The sequence below is a fragment of the Magnolia sinica genome, chromosome 4 (assembly GCF_029962835.1).
Source record: "Magnolia sinica isolate HGM2019 chromosome 4, MsV1, whole genome shotgun sequence".
Lineage (NCBI taxonomy): Eukaryota > Viridiplantae > Streptophyta > Magnoliopsida > Magnoliales > Magnoliaceae > Magnolia > Magnolia sinica.
In genome coordinates, this window is record NC_080576.1 from 451,968 (window position 1) to 473,495 (window position 21,528).

At 37.7% G+C, this 21,528-nt stretch overlaps 3 protein-coding genes across 3 annotated transcripts; all 3 read left to right on the forward strand.

Moving 5' to 3' along the window:
* Positions 1–207: 207 nt before the first annotated feature.
* Positions 208–4,196, forward strand: LOC131242039 (uncharacterized). Its single transcript, XM_058240399.1, has 2 exons — positions 208–296; positions 3,487–4,196. The coding sequence occupies exon 2, from the start codon at positions 3,522–3,524 to the stop codon at positions 4,101–4,103; it is 582 nt and encodes a 193-aa protein (XP_058096382.1). The 5' UTR covers positions 208–296; positions 3,487–3,521; the 3' UTR covers positions 4,104–4,196.
* Positions 4,197–14,024: 9,828 nt separating this feature from the next.
* On the forward strand, positions 14,025–16,285 carry LOC131242040 (methyltransferase FGSG_00040). Its single transcript, XM_058240400.1, has one exon. It carries the CDS (start codon positions 14,435–14,437, stop codon positions 16,043–16,045), a length of 1,611 nt encoding a protein of 536 aa, XP_058096383.1. The 5' UTR covers positions 14,025–14,434; the 3' UTR covers positions 16,046–16,285.
* A 2,800-nt stretch (positions 16,286–19,085) lies between these two features.
* LOC131242041 (pentatricopeptide repeat-containing protein At5g15300) lies at positions 19,086–21,058 on the forward strand. The gene has a single exon (XM_058240402.1). It carries the CDS (start codon positions 19,276–19,278, stop codon positions 20,926–20,928), a length of 1,653 nt encoding a protein of 550 aa, XP_058096385.1. The 5' UTR covers positions 19,086–19,275; the 3' UTR covers positions 20,929–21,058.
* Positions 21,059–21,528: the final 470 nt, after the last annotated feature.

Here is a 21,528-nt window from a genome sequence, read left to right on the forward strand (position 1 = left end):
AGCATCTCTTCTTCTTATTCTTCTTGAAGCATCCCTTCCCCTCCTCTCTCTCTCTCTCTCTCTCTCTCTCTAGAAATTTATATTTATATGTTTTATTCCCCTTAATTTATATTTGAATTTGTAAATATATATATATTTTTTTTGTCTCTCATATTTAGTTATTTATTTAATATTGAGAATGAGAATTTATTGATATTATGTAGGTTGTTTGTTGTTTGGTGTTGTGGTTGTCATTGCGTCATGGGAAGAAAGATGTGAACATTGGAGCTTTATTTTTTTTGTATTCGGATTTTCAGGTGAGGATCTTTTGTGAGAGGACAAGTCTTTACTCGTCTCACCCCCTTTCCCCTTCCCACTCCTCTTTTATTATTTTTTGTCTCCTTCAATTTTCTTTACCTGCGAAAACAATTTTTCTTTTTCCATTTTTGTCCTTAAAAATCAAAAATAAAAAATAAAAAATCAGGAATATCCCTCTTAAACTTTAAAAAGAAAGAAAAAAGAAAGAAAAGAAGAAGAAGAAGAAGAAGAGTGGAGGCCTGAGGCCTCCCTGTGGTGGTGTAAAGCTGCTGCAAGTCCCATTAGTATAACAAAAGTGCAGGCAATACCTTAGGGATTCATATGTGCTTATTGGTCCCAATAATCAATAACTTCAAAACTTATACGAATTCACACTTGGATCTACACAAATCACAAAAGAAAAGGCAATCTCATCACTAAAATACAGGAAGGCTCTAATATTTTGTCCGACACGGTTTCTATTAATTTCTATTTATTTCTTATTCCCAATCTTGAAATTGCAACTTCTTCTTTTTTAATTTTCATATGTAATTATAATTTCTTCTTTTTTGTCATCACCTATGGCAACCATCTACCACTGTTAGATGGTTTAATAGGGGTGGCTATGAGCTGCGGTTGGGCATGAAAGAAATTTGTTGTGCCAAGTCCAACCCAGCCTGAAAATTGATAAAATCTCAATTTCCCATGTGAATGTTAATAATTCATCCATTAACCAACCAAGAAATCGACATTAGAGGAATGAAACCGTTGGTCTGCATTCAAGGTGCACGTGTTGCGTGATCAAGAACGTGTATATGTAGTCGGACTGGTCCAAAGATGAATCTGGCTCACCATGCAACTTGGGCACTTAGGCCATTGCCCCAATCCCCAATAATCTAGTGGACTATCATTATATTCAACGAATGGTCAATTTAACAATGCACATTAGTCGTTACCAATTCAACATGCATCTATAGTTGGAAGAAATAAATAGGAATCACGGTCATCTTTCATCAATCCAAATAGCTTTATATGAAACTCGTCCCTGATGGAGAAAAAAAAGAAAAGAAACGAAAATTATTATAGGCTATTTCAAACCTTTAATTAATCAACTCCTCTGTTCCTGACAAGGATGGGCTGAGCCAACCCTATATTCAACTGATGTCCATGGGATTAGAAGGAACATATTGTGGCAGTGGGTCGTGCATGAGCACAACCATATCTAAGAAAAAATCGCAAGGAAGGCAGATGGGTGTGTTTGTCCATTAGTTAAAAATTGAAAAAGGCAGCGTGTTGTTTCAGTGCTATCGACAGTCGTTGAAGGAGCAGCAGGAAAGAGGTGATTAACCTCATTCTCTTGGTTACTTAAAAACCCAACCTATAGTTGAACTGATTACCCTCTCACGCCCATTTTTTAAAAATTTATTATTATTATTATTTAAAAAAAAAAAAAAAAACTCACGACTAATGTTAGACATGTAATGTAATGGTCCAAAACCCAAGGGTGACAATATGTCAGGTTTTGGACGAGGCAACCTATTAGCCAGTCCCCGGCCTGACCAGACTTAATAAGTATATGTTTTATATCCGGTAAATGTACCATTCTACTCATATATCTTGAATCTAAACGGTTGATTTCATTCCTCCCATGTGTGACCCACTCGATTGAACATTCAAGTGGGAAATAGGGATTTTTATCACCATCGTCATTCAAATGGACGGAATGAGTATAGAAAACAATTGGCATTGGATCTCAAGATATCCTCATTTTGGAAGGGTTTGACTTATGTACAGCTCTCTGCAAAGTCCTAAGGCTTAGGAGGATGATGACGACGATGACGATGAAGTTCTGTCCATGGTGTGGGACCTACCAGTGGATGGGTTTAATTTTGAAGGATGGAAAACCGGTGTAGCCTTTCTTTAGCACCATCGTCATGCAAATGGTGAGGGCCCACTATGATGATCAGATCTGGTGCCCACTCGTGAAATTGAAGCCTGCACACGTAATGAGTGGATTGGCCTGATTCTCGTGAAAGCCTGAAAGCTAATCTTTATGGGGCCGCAGGGCCACTTCCTTCACACGCAGACCAGATAACACGTTTGCAGGAAGGATGAGCTGAGTGCTATGCTACCGCTCAGCCTGGTGAAATGGGGTTTTTTAAAGTTAAACTAACCTACATTTTTCATTTTCTTATTTGGAAAGAGAAGCCAATTCAAAAACCAAAAAAAAAGAAAAAGGAAAAAGTAACAAAAAAAAAAAAAGCCCAAGAAAAAAATAATAATCTATCTATCTATATTATCCCCTGGATTTTCATGGCCAAAAACACACTCTATGCTGTGCAGAGCACTTGTAGCTGATCAAATCTCAATTAGAAATTACGATTCATCCTTTTCGATTAATATATATTACGGAATGTGGGGATATAGAAGAGGTTTGTGGATTTTGGTTGATTCGGCATTTAATCCGCTGATGAAGTGGAGACCAGCTACGGTCTCAATATACTCTAATTCCTTGCTCCCCTTCCATCTTGGCTACACCCATTTTTCATGTCAATGTGATCTTTTGACAAGTCTTTCCCCCAGTGGGTGGTCGGATGCCTTGAAATTTCATGGGGAAAAAAAAAGAAGAAGTGAGAAGTCGGCATTCCCCTTATGCAAAATATGTTAATGCTATAGTTCGGAAAATGAACTCTAGGTGTGGCAATGGCCCTAAACTTAGCCCGTGGGCTGAGTGGTGAGTGAGGCAGGTCAGTGATGATTGGTTCGGCCTTGTTTGATTTGAGAGGCCAAACTGTTAGACCCTGATGTAGTTTATCATCCAAAAATTAGGATGGACCATTAATTAAGCAAGCTACACTACTGAAATCAATGGACAATGGAAAAGTCTCAAATAATGCACGTTCAAGCCCACCTAACGAGTGGATTGGTCTGATTTGAAACTCAATTGATCCTTAAAAGGGCAGGCCAAGGACAAGGCCAAGGCCAGAGCCTTTTCAGCCTTATTAGGGGTAGGGCCAAGAGTGAGGGAGTAGGGCTGGACTAGGGCCAAGTCTCAGCAAAGTTCATGGAAGAATGAGAACTGTTTGGTTTTAAATGGATTTAATGGGTCATATGACGAGTGACAGCAACACTAGCAGAATAGATGGATTCTATGTTGTTTCTTGATGAATGATGAGCATTACTAATTAGTTATTTAGTTATTTTTTTCAGGGTACCTAAAGAGAAATAAAGAAGAAAAGAAGAAGATGAGGGAAGGAGGAGGGTGTTATGGGAAGCTCGGATCAAAGTTCAGGGGTTGTAATTACTGTAAGAGATGGGCAGCAGCATACAATTACCCTCTTTCTTCAGAACATTACCATTCTCATCATAAGAGGCATCACTCCCACTTTTTCTTCAAAGCAAAAAGACAATTGAAGAAGAAATTCCAATACAACATCCATGCCCCACCTAGTGCCCCTCTCAACACCACTTCTTACCTTATCAACTCCAAATCTCAGTACTCCCCATTTTCATTATCACCGCCTGCTGTCTTAGATAGCTATGGTTCCATGAAGGGTCTGTTAGCCCTCCATCTAATGACTGAAGAAAATCCAGCCCTGGTGTTGTCACCATCAAACTCTAGATTAGTACCAAAACTGCTCGAGTTGAGGATAAGGAAGCGAGATGAGCGGATAGCACAGATAGAGGAAGAGAGGGGGATGATGAAGGAGAGGCTGATTTGCATGGAAGAGGAGTTGGACGGTCTCAAGGATAGGGTGAGAGTACTGGAGCTGAGCAATGCAGTGAGGGTCGTCTCTGATGCCTCCCATCAAGCTTCTTTCTCTTGAAATAACCATTTCTTTTTTTTCATTTTTTTCTCTCCTTGTGCTGTATATACTATATATACGGCTTTTGTACATACCCTCTCTTTTTAATTAAAAAAATTTTCAGCCTACTTTTCATCTTCTTCAATTTACTTAGTTTGATGGGTATATGGCCCTCCTATATATGTGTGACAAAGAAAGAGGGAGGAAAGGAGTCCCATCCATACAATATTGAAGAAATTTGAGGCAGGCACCATAACCATCAACTGTGTTTATCTTCAGAGATATGAATCACCGAAAAATAAAAAAATAAAAAATAAAATTCCTGTAACAACACGTCAAGAAACATGGCAAAACCTCTTTCACTGTTCGGTTTGATGCATATGACATGTAGAAGAAATGAGATGTCCATCGGCATATAAAAAAAATAATGGAATTCATTTAGCCAGTTTGTTCAAGTGAGACTCATAGTTCTAGTGATCAATACCGTTGGTTTATTGAATCATCAGCAAGATTGATGGAACCCTCACTAACTCAGTTGGCTGCTGAGCTTTCAATGGATGATCTGCTGCTGCTGCTGCTTGTCTACTTATTTTGAAAGAAGAAAAATTTATTTAGGGTTTTTACGCTAAAATTTCACCACAACTCTTTATTCTACTTGTCTGAAAGTGGTTGAGTCGATCATTGGTGTTCGTATGATAGCAACCCGACTAACTGGTGCAACTTGTCATGATCATCACATTAACAAAGAATGAGTCTGATCTAATCATCAGGTGCAATTCATGTGTTTGAAGGTTTTTGGGTGGTGTATATTATTGTTTACAATACGGTCCACCTGTTCATTGGAAGTGTAACATGGATAAAAATGCACTCTTTTCCTTTGATAGAAGTGGTGGATTGTAGCCCTATGTAGTTTGTATATGACATCCAACCCTTCCAGCAGTTGCATTCCACTATGAATTTTGCGGTATCTTAATTATTAAATGCCAATCGGTGGTTTTAAAGGGGATCGGATTGGCCAAGTCCATTTTTTTTTGGTTCTTGAAAGGCCCAAAATTGCTGACTAGGATCTTCAAACGGTTCAAGTATGCCAGCAGGATTAATCCATGTGGAACGAAACATAGCAACCAGGATCACTTGAACCGCATTGGCCTAGCTTTAAAAAAGTAAAAAACTTCAACAATTTTACTCATGCAATTAGTCTTTGGAGAGCCGTGAACATTTAAGTTTTAAAAAGATATTAGGAATTATTGAAATATTTTGTTGAATCAAATGGGCTATTTAAAAATCGGAAAAGGAAAAAAAAAAGAAAAAAAAAGGAAGAAGAAAGGAAGACTTGTAGAGTTTAGTAGAGGGCTGATGTGAGTCACTTGGCTTGAAATTGAATTTGCTTTCCTTGAATAGCATCCCAAGTGCAACATGTTTACAGAGCAACCTACATGATACAATGACTATAATCTGGTCCTAATGGTGCACTCAGTATGCATGGCGCTCGAACCACTTGCAATTTAATTCGAAAGTGTTGAGTTAACTCACTGACAAACTCAACAATAAAAAAATTGTAAAACAAAAGAGGAACAAAGAACATTTTTCACAGGAAAATAGAAATAATTTGTGTTTTTTAGAACGGAATGAAAGTCCTCATATACTTTGGTACAAAATAAAGTCTCACGAGTACTCACACACACACACACACACACACACACACACACACACTCACCCACCTGTAGACCCTGCTTGGCCCAGCCTGTCGTGCATGCCACACAGGCTCGAACTTGGGCTTGGGCTTGGCACGAAACGACTTGGCACAACATGGCTCGGCTTGGATCGACACGTGTGCATGTGTGTGGTTAATGGTATATATTAGAGCCATTAGTATAGCCCCTCATACGATCAAATTCACATGCCCCCTGATTAAGGCTCAAGCCTAAGGTAAAAAATCTATCAAGAAAAAATTCTTAGCAAATTCGATGCAGGACTAAACCCATAACTAAAAAACAACAAAAATAAATAAATTTGGAGGGAAACTAAAATATTTGAAATTCTTGCTTTTTATGTGCATTTTGAAATAAATACAACATTTCCTTGCATGTTTCAAAGTACAAAAGAAAAACTTTCGGGTTAACGTGTAATAGTTGTGCAATAGTGTCGGTGTCACCAGAAACTTGAACCGACATTCGAGTAAGCAAAACAAGTTTACATGAATCAGGTGACAACATAATCTTAAACATGAATCATTTTTGTGTAAATTACAAGTACATGCCACTCACACAACTCTTCCTATGCAAGTGATTTTGTGGTTCGGTACTTTTCAGTCATACACAATTATATGAATTTCATGAGTGATATCGAGAATTTGCCTAGATTCTCATAAAAAAAAGGCATCCACCTCCACACCCATATAAGTGAATTCCATCAAGTGTATGAAGTAACTATATACACTACCAAATATATGCTTATGGATTAATTAAGAGTTCTAAAAATTCATCCTTTTACGTTGTTGCTCGTACTACTATACCACAGAAGTGACTCATTTATATAAGTGCACTTGTCTACCTTGTGTCTTGTTGTTTACCCATTGAACTTATCTCATGGGATCTCCATTTATACAAGTTGGATTGCCAACACTAGCATCTTATATATTAGGCTTAACTTAATTCTCTTCAATATCTCATTGGTTAATTTTTTAGATAGTCCTTTAGTCAGAAGATTTGTCAAATTCTCTTTTTTTTTTGACATTACAAAGTCAATAAATATAACTCTATTATGCAACACACGTTTTACTAAGTTATGTCTGAGTCTAATATACATAATTTTTCCATCATATATTTTACTATTTACTTTTGTTATAGTTGCTTAACAATCACAATGAATAGATACGGCTGATATAAGCTTTGGCCACAACGGTATATCAGCTAAGAGATTTCTAAGCTATTCAACTTCTGATTCAATATTTTTTAAGGCAATAAACTCGAATTACATAGTTGATCAAGCGATACACGTTTACTTGGTAAACTCTCAAGAGACTTCTCCTCCACCCAAAGTAAAGACATATCCGCTAGTGATTTTTTTTCATTTAAATCAGTGATCCAGTTAACATTATTATATCCTTCTAATACATTAGGATAACCATTATAATATAAATTATAGGTTATACTATTTGTTGAGGGTCAAATATTGCATATTAGACCCCAGTTATTACCTAATTTTACAAACATGATACTGTTTAACGGCCTATTTTAATCATGCTTATGTTGTAAGGTGAATTTAGGAGCTTAGACTGAAAAAGGGTGCTAAATGCATGTATTTGACGTTCCAAAATCACCAAGGTAAAGGATGGACCCCAGGGGACCAAGATCGACGAATTTACACATCAAAAATTTGAGAAAATCAAGTAATTGAAGTGTAAGAGGCCTAAAAATTGTCTAAAATGCAATATCACAGGGTTTCCACAATCCGTTCGACTCAAAACTTTATATATGGCCCGAGGACCATAAATTAACCATACAAGTCAAATTTCAATCATGGAATCCTTATGGAAGTGGCCCAACGGGCAGATCAGCTACCAAAATCCTAATTTGAGACCCGCCTGATATCTGGATATGCTTAAAACTCGGTCTCAACCCCTTAAACAGGGTGAAAAAATGGATGGACGGAGCGGATTCCTCATTTGCATCACAATGGACCCCACTTAAGGGAGTGCATGTGCAAAGTGTGCGTGCTCCAGCTGAGCATCACAAATCAAGAAATCGGTCAGCTTGCGCTGACCAATACTTCTTTTAAAAAGATAAATTCAAAACTGCTAGCGTCTTCACCACAGTCCGTCCGTTCTTGCTTGTGGGCCTCACCCATCATACATTCTGATGATCTGGACCGTCCATTTTATCCATAGGAGTGGCATGACCATCGCTAAGGTGGACTTTTGGCCCCATACAAACGTACATATGTGGATCTCCAGAAGACGTAAGATGGACGATGAGTTGATTTGATACAGTGGGTAATACCAAACTTGACCAAAACCACCCATTCCTGACTGGTTTTTCACTGGGAATCCAATGGACGGGGTGGATTTCACTGAAAACATCACTGTGGGGCCCACTGAGCTTCACAACGTAAGAGATTTCGCTGGCCGTGCATCTGTGAAAGCCGGCCATTCCGGGCGGTTCTTTGATCCCGATCACAATCGGATAGGTGATCTGGATCGTCAAATTTGTCCATAGGGAGGCTGTGACCCTATCCAAGATGTCAAAATTAATAGATGAGTTGATTTCGCTCTGCAATTCTTCTCCAAACGCAAGAAGTTTCCATTGTTTTCTTAGGCATGCCCGCGTAAAGAGAAGTTCTGCACGTGACTTCTTCACACCGATGCAAGTCTCAGTCGATTGATTCCTTGCTGGCTATAAAAGGAGGAGAAAGAGCAACGTGCAAAAAACATCTTTTTTAAGACGTGAGGAGCAAGAAAGAAAGAAAAAGTGTGGAGGACTGGTTCAAGACAAGAGTTTGCTTCATTATTCTTCATTCTTTTGTTATTTTCTTTAAGAGTCTTTAGCCTAATCATGTCTATGGTTGGCTAACCTCTTAGCTAGGGCTAAGAGGTGAAGCTTATAGTGTGATGGGAGACTTTTTATTTATGCCTTTTGAATCATGTTTATTTTGAACTAATTTTGATCCTAGTTTGATTATAAGGAATGCCTTTAGTTTTTAATGGTTTGTTGTGACTTAAATTACAATAGATCTGCGATAGCTTTGAGCATGTCCTTTTCATTATTATGATTATGAAATTAGGAGGCCCTGTTGTTCACCATCGTTTCTTGGGCATGGTTGGATAATGGAACCCTTCCTAATGTTCATAACCCTCTCAGATGGATGTAGATTGGTTAGATTCTGTTGTTTGTTTTGTCTCATGGGCATAACCTTGTGATGGAATCAAGTCTAATTCTCATACCTCTTATCCATTGATGACTATATCAAAAGAAGTTCAGATTTGATTTTTAAAGTTATGTCAAGCATAGATCTCCCTAATTTCTATAAGTAGATCTTTGGCACCCTAGTTTCCTACCTTTGAATTTCACAAGTCTTAATTTAATATTTCACCATTATTATCTTAAAAACCTTTTATTTAGATTTCATCTTCGCCTAGTTCTAGTTCGAGTTACTTTTAGATTACGTATAAGGTTCAGTCCTTGTGGATTCGACTTTGGTCTTATCGAGATTATTACTACATTACAATCCTATACTTGGAGTGTGAACACTATTTTTTTAGGTATCCTAGAATCTTAGATAATGTATTTTAATGTTTTTTTCTTCAAGGTTATGCATATATCTACTCAGCCTTTCTATTGCAAAAGGTATATCTGGTTTAGTATAGTTTTTCAGATACATTATACTACTAATTATCCTGAAATATTACAATTGAGACATACTACTACCTATATTTTTCATAAAAGTCAAACTGTAATCATAACGTGTACTGACAAGTAAACAGTCAAAATGGTCAAACTTTCTTAATAGTTTCTTAATGTAATGAGATTTTGATAATACGAGACCACCATCTTTCTTGGTTACTTCAATATTTAAGATTATACTCGCCTCTCCTAAGTCTTTCATATCAAATTTAGATGACAAGAATTTTTTAGTGACATTAACTAATTTAATGTTGTTTCAAAAATAAACATGTCGTTAACATAAAGGCGGATAATAACATTATCAATTTCAGAAAATTTACTATATACACATCTATCTGCATTATTTATATGATAATTAATTAATTTCAAAACATCATTAAATTTTTCATGCCATTATTTAGAAGTCTGTTTTAGACCATATAATGAGTTAATTAGTCTATACATTTTATTTTCTTTACCAATATCCTATAGCTTAAGGTTGTTACATATATATTTCACATTCTAAGTTTCTATTTAGTAAAGCTGTTTTGATGTTCATCTAGTGTACCACTAGTTTATATATGGAAGTTATTGTACTATTAAGACTCTAATAGTTGTAATCCTAGTTATAGGAAAATATGTATTAAAACAATCTATTCCCTTATTTTGTTTAAAGTCTTTTGATACTAACATAGCTTTAAACTTATCAATAGTCCCATCTGATTTTAGTTTATTTCTAAACAATAATTTACAACCTATTAATTTATTTTCATATTGTAGGTTTATAAATTACTAAGTACTATTGGATATAATAGATTTTAATTAATTATTTATTGTTTCCTTTCAAAAGGTTATATTTGAAGAGTTAATCGCTTCTGAATAGGTTGTAAGATCATCTTATATTAAGAATGTGACAAAATCATCTCATAAATTAGTTTCTTTTCTAACTTTGGTGCTTTTTCTTGGTTATATCTCTTCTACTACCTGCTCATAAGTACATTTACTGGTAAACATGATATCTGATTTATTAATTTCTTTTATTGTTATACACTTAAATTTTATAAGGAATATATTTCTAAAGAATTCTGCATCCATAGCTTCTATAATTGTATTAAAATGTAAAATATTATCATTAGTCTTTAGAACTATAAATTTATAGGTAACACTGTTTTGTGCGCACCCTATAAATACACAGTCAATCGTTTTAGGACTTAGTTTCATTTTCTTAGTTTCAAGCGATTCTACTTTGTCAAGACAACCCCACACTTGTAGATATTTAGAAATAGGAATATGGTTCTTGTAAAGTTCATACGATGTTTATTCAGAAGATTTAAAACGAATCATATTTAGAATATCATAAGCTGACAAAATTCCTTCTCACAACATATTTAAGGGAAAGCATGAACTGTTTAACATAGCATTCATAATCTCTTTAAGAGTTTTATTCTTACGCTCTATTATTCCATTTTGTTCTGCTATGTAGAGAGTTGTAGTTTGATTAACTATCTCACTATTTTTATATAATTTTCTAAATTGAGAAGATTATACCCAGTATTCTATCTGTTCTAAGTTTTTTAATATTTTTATTTAATTGATTGTCAACCTCAATTTTATACTTAAAGAAAGCTTTTAAAGCTCCATCTTTGTTCATTAACAGATAGACTCTACTAAACCTATAGTAGTTATTTATAAAAGTTATATAATATTTTTTTTCACCTGTAGACATGTGATTTCTAAAATCACCTAAGTCGCCATGTATCAATTCTAATAGACCAGATGATCGTTTTATTCGTTTAAATGATTTTATAATGAATTTTAATTTTACGTGCATTTCATATTTATCTAATTTTTCATTTGATACATTGGATAATAAACATAACATTTTCATTTCCTTCAAAAATGCTACGTTAATTGACCTAATATACTATGCCATAGATTAAAAAAGGTTAAATGATATAAATAAAAGAAGATGTCTTATTATTGTTATTATCATTAAATATATTTATAATGAATAGACCATTACTTCAGTATCTTTTATCTACAAAAGTTTCATTTATAGTCATTACAAGCTTGTCTAAATCAAATATTAACTTGACACAAGTTGGATAGAGGAGCGGATTAAAGGCCAAGTTTCTTTTAATGTTAAGCATACATAAGACATCATTTATTATCAGTGTCTTCCAAGAAGTGAGTTTTAGAATTATTTTTTCTTTTTCTATAACTGGAGAAGTTCTAACATTACTCATGAACACTTGTTCGTCATATCTTAATGCTCGGTAAGAGGTAAATATACTACGATTTTTTCACATTTGTCGAGTTACACTAGTGTTTAACATCTATTTCAAATTATTTACAAAAATAACTTTTGACAGTATATTTACCATGTCAGATTTACAAATCATTTCTTCATGATTAAGACCAGACACAATTTAGTTGATTTTAACTATGAGACTTTTCATCTTAAACATTTTAGCCTGTTTTTTTAGCCCGGGTCCAAGCATAGGGTGGATCCCATCAACATGAAGTCGTTGGTTCCATCCACGTCAGCTAAAAGAAGTCAGACAAGCGTTTTCGAATGAAAGCCATGAAAATTCTAAAATCATAACCGTAATAAACAATAGCAATCCGAAGTAGCCGTTGCAAAACGGAAGTAATATCTAAAAGATGATGTTATTTTATAATTGTATTAGAATATACAATATTATCCTTAGTATTTAGAATTAGAAACCTATAGGCTATACTGTTTTGTGCGTACCACATATATACACAGTCTGCCGTTTTAGGACCTAATTTTCTTTTTTTAATTTCAAGCAATTATACTTTAGAAAGACACTCCCATACTTTAAAATATTTATAACTAGGAACATGGTTCTTTCAACGTTCATATAATGTTTGTATAGAAGATTTAGAATAAATCATATTTAAGATAATAATAAACTGACAAAATTATTTCTCCTAACATATATGAGGATAAGTCTGAACTGTTTAATATAGTATTCATCCTCTCCTTAAGAGTTTTATTCTTACGTTCTATTATTCCGTTTTATTCTAGTGTGTAGGGAGTTGTAGTTTCGTAAACTATCCCAGTATTTTCATATAATTTTCTAAATTGAGAATATTCATACTCCCTTTCTCTATTTATTCTAAGTCTTTTAATCTTTATATTCAACTGGTTTTCAACATCAATTTTATATTTAGAAAAAGCTTATAAAGCTTCATCTTTGCTCCTTAACAGATAGACTCTAGTGAATTTATAGTAGTCATCCACAAAGTTATGTAATATCTTTTTCCTCCTCTAAACATGTGATTTATAAAATTACTTAAGTTGTTGTATATCAACTTTAATAAAACAGATGATTATTTTATTTGTTTAAAGAGTTTTTTTCTAATGAATTTCAATTTTACGTACGTTTTACATTTATCGAATTCTTCATTCGATATATTAGATAATAAACCTAACATTTTTATTTATGTCACGTTCACATGACCCAATTTATTATACCATAGATATAAAGGTTTACCGATATAAATAGAACGAGCTGTCTTATTATTATTATCATTGGATACATTTATAATGAATAGACCAGCACTACAGTACCCTTTACCCAAAAAAGTTTCATTTTTAGTCGTTATAAGTTTGTCCGAATAAAATACTAACTTGACGCAAGCTTGACTGAGAAGCGAACTATAGACCAAGTTTCTTCTAATGTTAGGCACACGTAAGACATTGTTTAATATCAATGTGTTCCTAGAAGTGAGTTTCAGAAGTATTTTTCATTTTTCTACAACTGGAGAAGTTCTAACATTACTTATGAATACTTGTTCGTCATCTCCTTATGCTTAATAGGAGGTAAACATTATACGATTTTTTCCACACATGTCGAGTTACACCAATGTCTAGAATCTACTCCAAATTATTTAAAAAAAAAAAAAAAAAAACTTCAGAAACCATAGCCACTACCATATCAAGACTCATTGCTTGTTTCTCGAGATTAAGACCTAAACACAACTTAAATGATTTTAACTGTGAGACTTACCATCTCAAATATTTCGGCCTGTTTTTTGAGCCCAGAATCAATGCTTGTTTCTCGAGATTAAGACCCAAACACAATTTAAATGATTTTAAATGTGAAACTTACCATCTCAAATATCTCATCCTATTTTTGAGTCCGGGTCCAAACTTGAGGTGGATCCCATCAACATGAAGTGGGTTATGTCCACCTCAGCTAAAAGAAGTAGGAAATGGATTGGCTATTGACCTTAATGGCTAGTGGTCGGTGACCTGTGGGGCCCATCATGATGTGTGTTTCATCCATGCCGTCCACCCATTCTTCCATATCATTTTATAGTATGATCCCAAAAATGAGGTTGATCAAAATCTCAAGTAGATCGCAGAGTGTTGATTGAACCCCCACCATTGAGAACTTCTCGGGGCCACAAAAGTTTTGGATCAGGCTGATATATATTTTTTCCCTTCATCCAAGTATGTATTACCTAATCAACAGTTTAGATGTCAAATAACCATTACGGTGGGCCCCAGGAGGTTTTTAATGGTGGACATTCAATCACTATTGTTTTCCCATGTTGTGGTCTACCTGAGATTTAGATCTACCTCATTTTTAGTATCAAGCCCTAAAATTATCTTTCAAAATGGATGGATGGCGTGGATAAAACACATACATCATGGTGGGCCCACATAGCACTGACCACTAGCCACCTGGCCGGTGGCAGCGTCACTAGCCAAACCGTGTCCAATGAAGTCGGACGAGCGTTTCCGAACGAAAGCATTGGAAACTCAAAAATCGTAACCGTAATAAACAACAGCAGTCCGATGTAGCCGTTGCAGAACGGAAATCAAATACAAAAGAGGATGCTATTTTATGCCGGATTGAAATATGACCGTTACCATCCCTCAAAGTTCAAAAGAAGGAAGAATAATTCATCACTGCAGAAAGAAAGAGAACCACAGCCATGGAAGGGATTAATGAAGAGATGCAGCATCTCAGATTCAAAGCTTCGGAGCTCCTCCTCAGAGAGGAGTGGAACGATTCCATCAATGCCTACTCTCAGTTTATCTCTCTCTGCCACCAACACCTCTCGGACTCAGACACCCTTAAAGGAGAATCTGGTGCTGCTGATCAGACATCCAAGCTCACGAAGTCTCTCTGCTTAGCCTTCTCCAACCGCGCAGAGGCCCAATACCGTCTGAGAGATTTCTCTGGAGCGCTGGTGGATTGCGATCGAGCATTGGAAATAGACAGTACCCATTGCAAGTCTCTCATTTGCAAAGGCAGGATATTGCTCGATCTGGATCGGTATTCCAAATCCTTGGATTGCTTCAGACGGGCCCTCGAGCTTCAAATCAGCGGGGGCTGCGAAAACCTTCATGGGTTCTTAGATCGATGCAAGAAACTTGAATTCCAATCGAGGACGGGGGCTTTCGATCTTTCGGATTGGGTCTTGAATGGGTTTCACGGGAAATCTCCAGAACTCGCAGAATATGTGGGCCCAGTCCAGATCAAGAGATCGGAGAATTGTGGCCGCGGACTTTTTGCAACGAAGGATTTGGAAGCTGGAACTCTGTTAATCATGACAAAGCCGGTTGCGATTGGAAGAGCGATACTACCAGAACCTGGTGATGATTCGGGGGATTGTGCTCGGATGGTAATGTGGAAGGACTTCGTCAATAAAATCCTTGATGCTGCCAAGAGGTGCAGGAAAACCCTTCAATTGATTTATGCGTTGTCGACAGGAGAAGATGAAGAGGGCCTTGAAGTTCCTGATTTGAATCTCTTTAGGCCTGAGACAGAGGAGAGCTGCTTTAGTGAGGAGAAGCCTGACATGGGTAGGATCTTAAAGATCCTGGATGTGAATTCCCTAACCGAAGATGGAACTTGTGCGAAAACTCTAGGGAAGAAGAGTGGCTTCTATGGCGTGGGGCTTTGGATCTTGGCTTCCTTCGTTAATCACTCCTGCAATCCTAATGCAAGGCGTTTGCACATCGGAGATCACATGGCAATTCATGCATCTAGAGATGTGAAGGCTGGGGAGGAAATCACATTCGCCTATTTCGACGTGCTTGAACCGTTGAAGAAACGAAGGGAGTTGTCCAAGACATGGGGGTTCTATTGTAAGTGCAAGAGGTGTAGGTTTGAGAAGGAGATTAGTTACAGTGAGGAATTAAGGGAGATTGAGATGGGGCTTGAAAATGAATCAGAAATGGGGGAAATCGTTGTCAGACTAGAGGAGAGAATGAGGAGATGGATGGTGAAGGGGAAAGAGAAGGGGTTCTTGAGGGCGTCGTTTTGGGAAGCATTTTCTGGTGTATTAAAGTCAGAGAGATTGATGAGGAGGTGGGGCAGAAGGGTTCCAGCTGCGGAAATGGTAGCAGAGAGCGTGGCAGAGGCAGTGGGTGGCGATGAGAGGGTGGTGAAGGTGGTCGTTGACACGTGGAAGAAAGGTGGGGTTGTGGTGGACATGGAGAGAGCAATGAGGTTGGGGAGAGGTGTGTATGGTAAAATGATGAGAAAAAAGGCCATAAGAGCTCTGCTGGAGCTCGGCATTTGTGAGCAAAGCTATTAGAAAATTTCAATTCATCTTTTCGATTGCTTTTTTTTTTTTTTTTCAAGTGTCTTTGGTTTTCCTGACCAGGTTTTGGAATTGAATCACCTTCGTCAGAATGGGAATGGAATTGAAGATGGTTCAATTCCATTTGAGATTTGTACTTACGAGCAATATTACAAATATTTATTGTCATGGCACCATCTTCATAGCAAAATAATCAGATATCAAGAAACTAATGATTCAATTTTTATTTTTCCATATTTTCATCCTCAGGGATTTCAGATTTTTTTTTTTTTTCCCCTTCTCCCTTTGTATTCCGAGTTCATTGATCCGCGAATGATGCAAAAAAAAAAAAAGAAGTTGAGAAGCTGACGCGGGTACTTTGATCCGTGAATGAAGTTAAAAAAAAAAAAAAAAAGTTGCTGCATTTACGAGCTTCAATTGGTTGAGCCACCACAATGGTTCTTTGAACTTTCAAGCCATGCTCTAATTTATGCTTAGACTCCCCCTCGTCTGGTGAATCAAGTCAGCTCTAAATGTGCGCAGGTCGAGGTCATTGGTCATTGGGGTTGGTCAGTAGTGTATTTGAGTCGTATGTATGTCTTACATATAGTGAACATACATATAGAAGCTGCAATATCAGGCTCAACTCAGGCTAGATGATTTCTCGTGAATCTTTTGATTTTTAATAGCATACTAGATCAAAGAAGAGAAAAGACTTCAAAGTGAAGGACGAAGAGGGTTCCCACCCTTCCTTTGCATTGACGCATTACCAACTCCGACGGCTTGATGGAACATGATGAGATCCTGGTGTGAGGCGCTGCGTGCGGACAATGCGACGTGGCACTAATCTTTATAGGAATTTTTTTGGAAGAAATTTTAAATATTTATTTGCATAAGATGTTTAAATTTAGTTCAGAGGGCATTAGAGGTTACCATCGAGCATCAATTTCATAAGCCCGACCCAACATGGCATTACCAAGTAGCATGGAATAGGAGCCACCCAAGTAGCCATCGAGCATCATTTTCATGAGCCCTAAGCAACAGGGCATAACCAAGGCATGAAATAGGAGCGCACCCCGATTTTTGTTTAATTAAATTACACTGCCAAATATCTGCTATGCCACGTGCCGGCCTAGAAAATCTTTTTAAATCTAATCCATCCATCAAACTGAGTCCACGTAGATGCCCTTGCCTTTAAAAAAAATAATAACATAATTCACCCATTACCCATGACTTTGGAAATAGAAGGCAGGCCACATATTTCTCACGGATCCTGCACAAAGCTTTCTAAAAGCCACTTTCTACAAAGCCCCAATTCACCCTAGGCTCGTTGGTCTACAGGTCAGATTCAAACACGTCATGGAAGGCTAGTTTTGGACTTGAGTAATGACCCCTCAGTACTGAGGTTTGTACTGGTCGGTGCTGTGTGCTCCATCATGATGTATGTGTTATCCATACCATCCATCCATTTGGCAGGTCATTTTAGGGCACTGCCCCAGCAGATCCAAATCTCAGGTGGACCACAATAGGAAATAGTGGTGATAGAACACCCACCATTAAAAACTTCTTGGGGCACAAAAGTTTTGGATAAGTTGATATTTGTGTTTTCCTTAATAAAACATTACGTGGGTTGTAAGAAATTTCTAATTGTGGGATGGGGCCTTTTTTTAGGCCCACACCCACCCACACCACAATGGACACTCAAACCTAAGAACTTGGTGTTGAAACTCTTGTGAGTCTAAGTGATAAGTAGAGACCCTTCTCTTTTTTCAGCTTATGTCCAAAAACAAGCTGGAAAATGGATGGACATGCATGAATAAAACACATGCATCATAGTGGGCTGCATAGTGAGATTTTGGTATTGGAGTTGTCACTACTGAATCCGAATCCTAAATCATAAACCATTGATTAGCACTCAGGATTTGGTAGTGAGCCACCAGTACCAACGTGAATATTGGTGGGTGCTGGAAAAGCTCAGTGGGCTGCAACCATGACTTGTGTGTTTTGTACGTGACATCCATGCATTTTGCCAGCTTATGTTAAGACACGAGCTAAAAAATGGAGGCATATCCGTATCTCTAAGTAGATCACACCATATGAAAGAAGGGTGATTCACGCACGCTATTAAAAACTTCACAGGGACTACAAAAGTTTTGGATCAATCAGATACTATGTTTTCACTTTATCTATGTCTATATGAGCTTAATTAATAGGTTGAATGGCAAATAAATATTACAGTGGGCCTTGGAAAGTTTTTAATGGTGGTGTTCAATCACCACCCTTTCCCGTGGTGTGGTTCCCTTGAGATTTGGATCTGCCTTACTCTTGATCTCATGAATGGATGGATAAAATAAATACATAATGGCATTGGCAGGGTCCATGGGGGCACTGGCCAGCACCAGTACCTAAGTCCCTACTGGTTGGGTTACCACTGAATCCCAGTCACACTGGTTACCACACATTCCAGCTGTGTGGGCCCACTGCGTTCTTTGAAGGCCATAAAATCTGTCCATTGTATCCACCGCCCCTCAATAGTGATCTGTCTCCCAAAATTCCTCCATTACTCATATGGGCCTCAGGTGGGCCCTACCAAATGGGACAATAAGTCCCTGGGAGAGGGTGACACCCAAAATAGAAAATTTTCCGATGGAATGTAGGGACGTTTTTGTGAGCCATCCAATCCATGCATCAGGTGTTCCCATGAGGATCAAGGGTCACAAAAAAAAAAAAAATAATAACCATTTTCTATAAAAAGCTCATGTGGCGTCTAGTATTTAGGCATGATTGTGCATTGATTCCTGTGTTGTGCATCCAATGGTCTAAAAAATTAAACAGATTCTAAATTATAGTTTGAGGCTCGGTTAGCCTTATGCTGAATGACCCTGAGTGACAAATACTGTATAGGAACTTTTCATTCATTTTCTTATATTATTCGAATAGGACGTGGAACTAAAATTTAGCTTTTTTGATATAAAAGAACACATCATATTTATTTGCTGTTCTATTCTTTTGTTTTGTATATATATATATCTCTTGAAATACGTCTAACATTCCATCATGTATTTAGTTTAGGAGTGATATTAATACCCCGTCAGGGAGAGCCATGTTGATACAGTTGTCCCGACCGGCCACAAAAACGGTAAAATCATGAGCCGGGGTTTTAAAGCACAAAAAATACATGGGATCGCACACACCTTTCTTCGTGGGCACGAACTAGGGATTGAAATTTGATTTGCTTGAATTGAATGATCCGAAAATCCCAAAAAAGGCGGCAGGGCCTATCATCCACCTTGACATGTCTCTTTCTGCCATGGCACCGCTGCTCCACCATCAGATCCCTAAAGCAAATCCACGCCTTCATGGTCGTCTCCGGTTTCAACGCCCACCTTCCCTCCCTTCGAGAGCTCATTTTCTCTTCTGCCATTTCCGTCTCTGGGGCCATCGACTACGCCCACCAGCTGTTCGACCAAATTTTCGAACCTGATATCTTTATCTGGAATACCATCATGAGGGGCTCCGCTCAGAGCTCCTACCCTTCCAAAGCCATTTCTCTCTATATGCGGATGGATCGAAGCGGCCTTAGGCCTGACAACTTCACCTTCCCTTTTCTTCTCAAGGCCTGCACCAAGCTCTCTTGCATCTCCACGGGAAACCAAATTCATAGCAAGATAGTCAAGTTCGGGTTTGAGGCTGACACGTTCGTGAGGAATAGCCTCATTAATTTGCACGCAAATTGTGGAGATTTGGATGTTGCCCGCCGGCTTTTTGAAGCATCGGGGAAGAGGGACCCGGCTGCTTGGTCCTCTCTGACTGCTGGTTATGCCAGGAGAGGTGAATTGGGGACTGCACGCCGACTCTTTGATGAAATGCCTGTTAAAGATCTGGTTTCTTGGAATGTTATGATCAGTGTATATGCTAAGAATGGGCAGATGGAGAGCGCGCGAAAACTGTTTGATCTAGTTCCTGACAAGGACATAGTGTCTTGGAATGCAATGATCGCAGGTTACGTGCTGTGTGGTTCCCACGAGCAGGCATTAGAGATGTTTGAGGACATGCGACGTGCAGGGGAACAGCCTGATGAGGTCACTTTGTTGAGCCTATTGTCTACATGTGCAGACTCTGGGGCTCTAGATATTGGACGGAAAATACATCACTCAATTTTGGAGAGGGGTTGGAGAGATATGAGCATTGTTCTTGGAAATGCACTTATTGACATGTATGCCAAGTGTGGGAGTATAGGGGGGGCGGTCGAGGTTTTCAGAGGGATGCGAGATAAAGATGTCTCAACCTGGAATTCGGTAATTGGAGGGTTGGCTTTCCATGGGCACCTAAAGGAATCAATCCATCTATTCAAGGAGATGAGGAGAGAGAAAGTGAGACCAAATGAGATCACCTTTGTTGGAGTTTTAGTAGCCTGTAGTCATGGAGGGATGGTTGATGAGGGCCATCGATATTTTCATCTTATGACATGCGAGTATGGCATCGAACCTAACATTAAGCATTATGGGTGCATGGTGGACATTCTTGGACGGGCAGGGCTACTAAATGAAGCATTTGAGTTTGTAGAGGCGATGAGGATCGAGCCCAATGCCATCATCTGGCGGACTCTGCTTGGGGCATGCAGGGTTCACGGCAATGTTGAGTTGGGCGAGATTGCAAACAAACGGCTTCTTGAGATGAGACCAGACCAAAGTGGTGACTATGTTTTGCTTTCTAACATATATGCATCTATGGGGGAGTGGGGTGGTGTGGAGAAGGTAAGGAAGTTGATGGATGACAGGGGAGTTAGGAAAGAGGCTGGTTGCAGTGTAATAGAGGAAGATAACAAAGAGCTCATGCATTTCTTGCTGGATTCAAAACCTAATACGAATGCAGGAATCAACATCGTTATTTCCTGAATCCAAAGGATGAGTGATTGTAGGTTAAATGTACATGGTTTGCAGTTGGCTACATTCATGCTCAAATGAAGAGACTTAAATAGATTGGATAAATCAAACCGGTTTGCAATTCCTAAGGTTTAGATCAGAACCAATCTGGCAACTACTATTTTAAGTGGTCTGGTTATATACAATTAAAAGTAAAACAATGATGGGAATTCCAAAAGGAAGTAGTTATCTTTCACATAGGGATGTTTTTTGGTTTTTTTTTTTTTTTTTTAAATTTTTTGTTTTTTTAAAAAAAATAAATATATAATTGTGTTCGGGCTCTGATGCTTCACAAGCAGATACTAAACTGCACCACTCGTTCAAACTTACCCACAACATCATGTTTTGTTCTATTATTAGTATGATCCTTGAATTGTCTCCACGAACTCTGATCTGGTTCACCAATGAAATCCAAAAGAGAGAAATAAAGAAAGAAAGAAAAAGAAAATGGGAAAAGAGAAAAGTTCCAAACTAGCACTTAATCAGGAGGCTCCGCAGACCTTGTCTCAACACTGCTTAGGACCTAACGATCCCAACAGTGCTTAGGAATGGACAACCATAAAAGAAGGGGAA